The sequence below is a fragment of the Cyprinus carpio genome, unplaced genomic scaffold (genome assembly GCF_018340385.1).
Source record: "Cyprinus carpio isolate SPL01 unplaced genomic scaffold, ASM1834038v1 S000006809, whole genome shotgun sequence".
Classification (NCBI taxonomy): domain Eukaryota; kingdom Metazoa; phylum Chordata; class Actinopteri; order Cypriniformes; family Cyprinidae; genus Cyprinus; species Cyprinus carpio.
In genome coordinates, this window is record NW_024879395.1 from 1,582,170 (window position 1) to 1,591,904 (window position 9,735).

At 33.9% G+C, this 9,735-nt stretch overlaps 1 protein-coding gene across 1 annotated transcript; it reads right to left on the reverse strand.

The window, feature by feature from the left end:
• Positions 1–512: 512 nt before the first annotated feature.
• On the reverse strand, positions 513–8,936 carry LOC122144959 (NACHT, LRR and PYD domains-containing protein 12-like). The gene is made up of 4 exons (XM_042756186.1): positions 8,852–8,936; positions 1,197–1,359; positions 637–811; positions 513–521 (listed from the first exon to the last, which is right to left on the reverse strand). The coding sequence occupies exons 1-4, from the start codon at positions 8,934–8,936 to the stop codon at positions 513–515; spliced, it is 432 nt and encodes a 143-aa protein (XP_042612120.1).
• Between the last annotated feature and the right edge of the window lie 799 nt (positions 8,937–9,735).

The window sequence follows — 9,735 nt, forward strand, 5'->3', positions numbered from 1 at the left end:
CATAAAAATAAAAGAAATAAACATTTGAAATATATCAGTCTGTGTGTAATGAATGATTATAATATACAAGTTTTCACTTTTTGAATGGGAATTAGTGAAATAAATCAACTTTTTGATGATATTCTAATTATATGACCAGCACCTGTATGTAACAATAGGCATTAGTGAGTTCAGCAAAAAAAAAAAAAAAAAAAAAAAAAAAAATATATATATATATATATATATATATATATATATAAATATATATATATATATTGTTGTTATGTTTACATATTGTACAAAGCCAATAAAGTATTTAATATGACAAGTCTACTATTGTTGATGGTAGCTGCTGGTGAAATGTACTAACTTGAGTATCTCCAGCTCACACACAGGATTTTTTCAGACCCTTACAGATCTCTTTGACTCCTGAGTCCAGCAGACGGCTGTTGTTCAGGTTCAGCTCTTTCAGGATGGTTTTGGAGGAGAGAACAGTAGCTAGAACTGAACAGCTTTTCTCCGTCAGCTCACAATTATTCAACCTAAAGACAAAAACAGCAGTATATATTACAAATCAGATCAAAAGATTCTCATATCTGCTCACACATATGTGACTGAGAGAGATTTGTATAAACAGTTTACATCATGTTCACTCACTTTCATTTTCTCTACTTTGCTATGAGAGTCCATCAAAAGAGCAGAGAGTTTCTCCCAATCCAGGTCCCCTAATTTACCTTCACTCAGATCTAGTTCTTTTAATACTAATGGGGTTGTACCCAGTACTTCAGTGAGGTGCTTACATGCTTCCTCTGCAGCAAGACTTTTCAAAAACCTAAAGGAAGTAGAAAAGAACTTAGATTAGATAACCATGTTATAATTTCATACCTTTTGCAGCTCTCATCCTCCTTATGGGTACAGCATATTTATAATAATTACATCATAGTTGTGATAATTGCCTCCAATTCTGCTAAGAAAATAAAATGATAAAATATGAATATGATAAATTCATAATCATAACAACATAATGTGTAATTATTCATGTTAAATATGTACATTATTGTTTGTCTCAGAAAACTTCAGTGTCAAACTCATGAAATTCAAATTGCGTTGTTATTGAATTTCTTTCCAGTTTCCTTTTTTCTGTCATTTTAATTCTGCATGTACACTACAGACACTATGGCTGTGGCTTCATTGAAATATCTGAAAGCTTCTATCACCTGATGGTCTTTAATTTACAGCTTTCATCCCACTCTATATCAATGAGCCCCTCCACTCCCGATTGTCCAGGATCATTTCCTGTGAGATCCAGCTCTGTCAGGTGTGAGTTTGACTTCAGAGATGAAGTCAGAGTTTTATATCCTTCTTCAGTGATACTGCAGTCTGAAAAGTCTATCTATATAAAAAAAAAGTTACAGTTACAGGCAGCTAATGCGAAAAAATTAAAAATAGCATATAGTCTCATTTGTGTCATTCATCAAAAATGTGCTGTTTATGGTCAAGAAAAAAAAAAAAAATATCAAATATTACTTTTATTTTTTTGTCTTCCGCAATTGTCTAGATTTTTATCATTTGATCTAATCCAGACAGACATTTTTGTAATTTATATTCTGTATCTTTGTCCATTTTGTGAACGTAGTTTGTAATTTTTCTCTGTTCCTGTTTTATGTGTTCTCATTACTTCCTGATTGTTTGAACCTGTTTTGTTAGTCTAATTCTCCCTGTTTAGTTAAGCCTTTGTGTTTTCTATGTTAATTGTCTGGTATTGTCCATTGATGGATATATCGTTGGTGTTCTCAGTTCCTCTCTTCCTGCTTTCTTTTTCACCTTGTTTTTTTTTTTTTTGTGTGTTTTTGTTGATTTTGTTTGTATTATAAAGTTCAACGGAAATAAAACAAAAAGCACAAAGATACAGATTAAATTACACATCAATACATACATATTTATTTGCAGAAATGTACATAAATGAAAATACACACTTCAATTTCTGTAATCTGCATTTTGCATTTTCCAAAAGAGGACAGATTTTCTCAATTTTCCAGTATTTTGTAGTACATTTCTACTCAGATCCAGCTCTATCAGATTTTGACGGATTTAAAATAAAATGCTGAAGTCAGAGCAGCGCATCCTTTTGCTGTAATACTGTTATTATTCAGCCTGAAGAGAAAGAAAAACAAAGACAGGAAACAATCTTCAGCTTATCTCAAACCCTTATTTAAGGAAACAATGGACAGTCCTAATCCAAGAAAGCTACTAACAATAAGAAATTAAATAATAGTAATTTTAAATATTTTTAAACAGGTTTTATGCACATTTTATGTATTAAACTATGTTGCAATACTCACTTCAGTGTGTCGAGTTTACAGTGTTTATCCCTGCAGAAGCGCAGCAATCTGATTTCACTTGTGTGTCTCCTAGTTTCACATCCACTCAGATTCAGCTCTCTCAGGAGTAACGTGGTTTTTACCCACAATTCCATTCACATACTGACAGGCTTCATCTGCAGCAGGATCCAAAAACCTAAATGAGTAAATAATGAAGAGTTATTTTGGTGGTAAGCTATCCCTTAACATTTTTAATATAAATTATTATTATATATAAACGCTAATGAGAATAGCAGCAGCAAGAATAGCCTGTACAACTTATTGTATTAAGAAATAAGAATATTTATAATCTTCATGTTATCTCTAGTATTATTTCATCACATCTCACCTCAGTGTATTTTAGTTGACAGTTTGGATCCTGCAGTAAATCGTTGAGTTCCTTCACTCCTGATTGTCCAGGATCATTTCCTGTGAGATCCAGCTCTATCAGGTGTGAAGGGTTTGATCTCAGAGCTGAAGCCAGTGCTTTATAACCTTCTTCAGTGATACTGCAGTCTGAAAGACTAGAAACAGGAATGAAAATGTAACATTCAACAATCTAAAAATTTCTGTTCCTTTAACAAATTATATATATATATATATATATATATATATATATATACAGAGCTGGGGTAGTAATGGATTACATGTAATCTGGATTACGTAATCAGATTCCAAAACTCAAGTACTTGTAATTAGAGTAAACTACTTTTTAAAATACTCGTAATCAGACTACAGTTACTTTTTTTATGGATTACATGATTACATATTATTTACACAGTGGTAATAAAAGGTGTTTACAAATCATTGATTCTCCTAAATTTCCTTATTTTTAACGTTTATATATTTCTTCATAATAAACCTGCCGCTAAAAATACGTTCGTGATTCTTCGAGTTTTTCCGGCAGAGAGGGGTGTCGCGCTCAGATGAAATCAGCAACAAGATAAAGGAAAATGGAGGGGAACGCAGCCTTTAATCACTGAAAAAAAAAAAAAAAATTCATTTAAAAGAAAAAAAAAAAATAAAAATTGGAAAAATGTCACTGTTCAGTGTAAGCTCTGCCTACCAAAGATTAATTTGCTGTCCACTGAAATCTTTGACCTAGCAAAGTTATTGTTGGGAATTTCATGTTCTTTAATATATTTTTTGTAATGTTGATTTTCTTTTTTTTTAGATTAAATATATGCACTTCAGGTGTTTTGAGATGAAATATTTGACTTAGAAATGGTCTTTAATATATATATAATATATATATGATGTTTTTCATTGATACAGTCATATACACTTCTAGAGTTTTTTTTTTAGATTAAATATTTGACCTAGCACTTATATTGCTGTGAATTTCATGTTTTTCAATATTGGTTTTTGTAATGTAGCTGTTTTCTAAATTAACTTAATTATAAGTAAATATGCTTTAAAATCATAAGATGTGATTTTGTTTTTATTCAGTGTTATTAGCAAACACTAACAGCAAGGTATATTAGTGTTTGTATTTTGTAAGTATTAACTGTCCATACATTGCACTTGAAAAAGAAGCTATTGTGGCTCTTGGTGGGTGTGAATTAAATATATTTTTTGGACTCTATATTTTTTTCTTTGTATGTCAAAATAGTACAAGATTAGGCTAATTAAATTTATGTGATATCAAATAAGGGTTAGCACAAATGTAAATCTAAATGTAATTTCCAAAAGTAATCAGATTACGTTACCCAAAAATGTTTGTAATCTAAGAGATTATATTACTGACTACAAATTTTATCATGTAATCTGTAATCAGTAACTGATTACAATTCATAAGTAATCTACCCAGCTCTGTATATATATATATATAAACAAAACGCATGACTTAAAACGGGATACTCCACCCCAAAATGAAAATTTTGTCATTAATCAAACATTTACCCCCATGTCGTTATAACCCGTAAAAGCTTTGTTCGGTCTTCGGAAGACAATTTATGATATTTTGGATGAAAGAAAATATAGACTGCCAATTAAAATACACTGTCAAGGTCCAGTAAAGTATGAAAGACATCGTCAGAATAGTCCATCTGTACCGTAAATGTTATGAAGTGCCGAGAATACTTTTTTGTACGAGAAGAAAACAAAAATACAACTTTATTATACACAATTGACCCCTCTGTCCTCGCCCCACATCACCGTAGCGCCATTTTGGAAAACACCTGCTGAACACAAAACTGTGTACGCTCTCTTTGTCAGCCCAGCACGCACACAAGGATACATTTTTCTACAATGTATTTACACTTTGATTTGAAAGAAAACAGCGTATCCTTGTGGCGCGGCTGACCACAGAACAGCATATGCAGTTTGTGTTCAGCAGGTGTTTGCAAAATGGGGCTACAATGATGTGGGGAGAGAAAGAGGAGACAAATTGTTAAATAAAGTCATTATTTTTTTTTTTTCTTCAAGTACAAAAAGTATTCTCGTCCCTTCATAACGTTACAGTTGAACCACTGATAACAGATGGACTATTCTGACGATGTCTTTCATACTTTACAGGACCTTGACAGTGTATTTTTAATTGGCAGTCTATGGAACCAGTCACAAGCCTCCAGGTTTTCATCTAAAATATCTAAATTGTGTTTCCAAAGATGAACAAAGCTTTTACGGGTTTTGTGAAACGACATGGGGGTAAGTGATTAATGACAAAATTTTCATTTTGGGGTGGAGTATCCCTTTAAATGTGGATGCAAACAAAAAGGCCCAGAGACCTTTAATTATGTTAGACAGCAAACTGACCTGATTTTCTCCAGATTGCAGTTCTTCTCCAATCCAAGTCAGAGAGCAGCTTCACGCCTGAATCTTGCAGATAATTATTGCTCAGGTCAAGCTCTTTTAGACTGCTGGAGATGCTGAACTAAGAAAGAACTGAAGCGAGAGCTAAACAGCTTTCCTCAGTCAACTCACACTTACTGAGCCTGAAAAAAAGATATTTAAATTATTGTCATTATATATTGCATTATAATGTAAAATAAAAGTACACATGAACAAAAAATATTTAAATTAAGCATTTCTTATGTTGTCCATGTATCTCAAAGTGACTTACATTAAGCCTTTAAATGTACAGTATATTAAAACAGACCATTATTTAGTCACATAATTTGAAAGGCCTAATGATGAGCCTCTTTTAAAATATTTGGACAATATGAGTAATGCATCATTTAGATATTTTGCTTTACCTTAGTATATTGTCTTAGTAAATTTACCTTAGTATCTATTCTAATTGACACTTTACATTCTCCAGCCCAATGCAGAGCATTTCCACTCCAGAATTTCTGCGATTATTATTGCTCATGTTCAGTTCTTTTATACAGGTATCTGATCCAAGAACTGGAGCTAGAGCTAAACAGCTTTTGGATTGTTAAATTGCAATCATTTAACCCTATACGGGAAATTGTAATCATAAACTTTGGTTAATACATACATGTGGTAAATGCAAAAATGTAAATATTGCTACCGTAAATTGTAATATTTTGTGAGGCTCATAGATTCAGTAATTTTCAGACAGTTTATATATCGGTACATAAAAACAATCTTATGCATGTGAAAAATACTAACGTTTTTTTGGTTGTTGTACTGTAGACTGCAGCTAATATTATTTTTTAATAATTGATTTAATTTGTAAGTTGTTTATTTGATCAATTAGGACTAAATCATGCTTATTTTTTCTGTTTTATATCATATATATCTTATATATATATATATAGATATAAGTATAAATCTAATAATGTGCAAACTGGATGCTATGAAAACAACATGGTGAATATATTCTAAGTAGGCTATGCTATTCATTACATGGTGAAAAAAAAATGAAACATCATGATCTAAAACAAAACCTGCTTGCCCAACGCTTTAAAGTCACTTAATTAAGAATGATAAAGAAAAACAAAAACACAGACTAAATGTTAAACTGGTAACAATTACATTCACTCAAAATAGTATTATATTTATACCCCATTACAACAGTCTATGTACAGTTACTGTTCCCCTTAAATATACAGGTGCTGGTCATATGATTAGAATATCATCAGAAAGTTGATTTCTTTCTCTAATTCCATTCAAAAGGGAAACTTGTATATTATATTCATTCATTACACACAGACTGATATATTTCAAATGTTTATTTCTTTTAATTTTGATGATTATAACTGACAACTAAGGAAAATCTCAAATTCAGTATCTCAGAAAATTAGAATATTACTTAAGACCAGTACAAAGAAATGATTTTTAGAAATCTTGGCCAACTGAAAAGTATGAACTTGAAACTCCTCAATACATAGTTGGGGCTCCTTTTGCCTGAATTACTGGCAGCAATGCGGCGTGGCATGGAGTCGATCAGTCTGTGGCAACTGCTCAGGTGTTATGAAAGCCCAGGTTTGCTCTGATAGTGGCCTTCAGTTCTTCTGCATTCTTGGGACTGGCATATCGCATCTTCCTCTTCACAATACCCCATAAATTTTCTAATTGTTAAGGTCAGGCGAGTTTGCTGGCCAATTAAGAACAGGGATACCATGGTCCTTAAACCAGGTACTGGTAGCTTTGGCACTGTGTGCAGGTGCCAAGTCCTGTTGGAAAATGAAATCTGCATCTCCATAAAGCTGGTCAGCAGCAGGAAGCATGAAGTGCTCTAAAACTTCCTGGTATACGGCTGCATTGACTTTGGACCTCAGAAAAAGCACAGTGGACCAACACCAGAAGATGACATGGCACCCCAAACCATCACTGACTGTGGAAACTTTACACTGGACCTCATCCTCCAGACTCTGGAGTGCCTCTCCTCTCTTCCTCCAGACTCTGGGACCCTGATTTCCAAAGGAAATGCAAAATTAACTTCTATCAGAGAACATAACTTTGGACCACTCAGCAGCAGTCCAGTCCTTTTTGTCTTTAGCCGAGGCGAGATGCTTTGACGCTGTCTGTTGTTCAAGAGTGGCTTGACACAAGGAATGCTACAGCTGGAAACCCATGTCTTGCATAGGTCCATGCGTAGTGGTTCTTGAAGCACTGACTCCAGCTGCAGTCCACTCTTTGTGAATCTCCCTCACATTTTTGAATGGGTTTTTGTTTCACAATCCTCTCCAGGGTGCGGTTATCCCTATTGCTTGTACACTTTTTTTTCTACCACATCTTTTCCTTCCCTTCACCTCTCTGTTAATGTGGCTTGGACACAGAGCTCTGTGAACAGCCAGCCTCTTTTGCAATGACCTTTTGTGTCTTGCCCTCCTTGTGCAAGGGGTCAATGGTCATATTTTGGACAACTGTCAAGTCAGCAGTCTTCTCCATGATTGTGTAGCCTACAGAACTAGACTGAGAGACCATTTAAAGGCCTTTGCAGGTGTTTTGAGTTAATTAGCTGACTAGAGTGTGGCACCAGGTGTCTTCAAAATTTGAACCTTTTAAACAATATTCTAATTTTTCTGAGATAATGGAATTTGGGATGTTCCTTAGTTGTCAGTTATAATCATCAAAATTAAAATAAACATTTGAAATATATCAGTCTGTGTGTAATGAATGAATATGATATGCAAGTTTCACTTTTTGAATGGAATTAGTAAAATAAATCAACTTTTTGATGATATTCTAATTATATGACCAGCACCCCCTGTAATTAAGTTACATGTTTCTTTTAAAACCTACATTCATCTTAGAAAAAGCATATTTTAGTTAGAATTATTACGGTACATTTCTAAATGTGCTCTACTTGTTTGATGTGCATTCACATCCAAATAAATAACTGCCAGAGGATTTAAGTTATACACTGAGAAAAAAAAAAATCTCCACTGCATTATACAGTACACACATCTGCCAGAGCACCTGTCATGTTCACATTACACTATATGTTTATGTATTTGTTTGAAGTGTGTAATATATAAGAATTCTCACATTATATTAAATTAATCTATATAGAAAGAATAACTTTGGCCGTGTTGTTTAGAATTAACTTGCAGGCTGTATATGATATTAGATATATATATATATATATATATATATATATATATATAAATATATATATAATTATTATATATATATAATATATATAATATTATATATATATATATATAGAGGGTTGTTGATCAATTTGTTTTAAGATGAGTGCAAAATGTGACAAATTACTAACAAAGCTTTTTTGAGGTTTTTATGAACTGGTGATAGTCGAATGAAGACACTCGTCTGATTTCTTGATTTCTGAAGCTCAAACTCCTCCATCTCCTCTTCTGATGTCAACAACACAAAGGCCAAAGCAGACCACTGGGCAGGGGAAAGATCAGAAGATGACAGACTTCCTTCTCTAAGGTGGGTTTGAATCTCTTTCACCAGAGTTTGATCATTCAGTTCATTCAGACAGTAGAATAGATTGATGGATCTATCTGAAGACAGATTAGCTTCTAATTTCTGTTTGATGTAATGAACTATTTCCTTTGTGCTCTGGTCATTACAATCTTGCTGTGTCAACAGACCTCTTAAGAGTGTTTTTTTAGACTCAAGTGACAAACCGAGAAGGAAGCGAAGGAAAAGGTCCAGGTGTCCATTGTCACTCTCAAGTGCCTTGTCCACTGCAGTCTTGAGCAAATCAATCATGGTGTCATTTTGTTTTTCATGTTCTGTAGACTCTTGGACAAATGCGTTTTTCTTGTTGATGTCTAGAAACAAATGTGCATAAAGGGCTGCAATAAACTCTTGAACGCTCATATGAACAAAGCAGTACATGGTACCAATAATGATCCCTGTTTCCTCTCTTTAAGATCTGGGTACACATGCTTGAGTAAACTGATGCTTTAGAGACATCAATACCCACAGGCTTCCAGGTCTTTGTCATAGAAGATCAGGTTGTTTCTTGCAGCTGATGAAATGCCAGTTTCCCCAGTGAAAGCATGGCTTTTTTATCCCAGGAAACATCTGGTGTGTATTCTCCATCATACTTTCGTCTACTCTGCAGGATCTGAAAGCGGAGAAAGTGTGTGTACATTTGTGTCAAAGTCTTGGGAGTATCTTCAGCATGTGTTTCCTTGGAGTCGTCATCACCCTGATCGTTTTTTCAGATCATGATTTCTTTTCTCCTCCAAATCTTCTGGAGAACAGTGGCTGAAATCCAGCAGAAGACTGGGATGTGGCACATAATAAAGAGACTCTTTGATTGTTTAACACGATCAATGATTTCTTTAGCCTGCTTCTTATCCGTGAATCTTTTTGTGAAGTACTCCTCCTTTTGTGCATCATTGAACCCTCTGACCTCTGTTACCCGGTCGATACAGTAAGGAGGAATCTTACTGGCAGCTGCTGGTCTGGTGGTGATCCAGATCTGTGCAGAAGGAAGCAGATTTCCCTTGATGAGGTTTGTCAGGAGAACATCCCAGAGATGCTGGTGATGAGATATCAC

Coding starts and splice junctions, on each gene's coding strand:
- LOC122144959 (XM_042756186.1), bottom strand. CDS start 8,936: ATGATTGATTTGCTCAAGACTGCAGTGGACAAGGCACTTGAGAGTGAC. Junction 1,360..8,851: donor TTTCCTTCGCTTCCTTCTCG/GTTTGTCACTTG, acceptor TAGACTTTTCAG/ACTGCAGTATCACTGAAGAA. Junction 812..1,196: donor TGTAAATTAAAGACCATCAG/GTGATAGAAGCT, acceptor TACTTCCTTTAG/GTTTTTGAAAAGTCTTGCTG.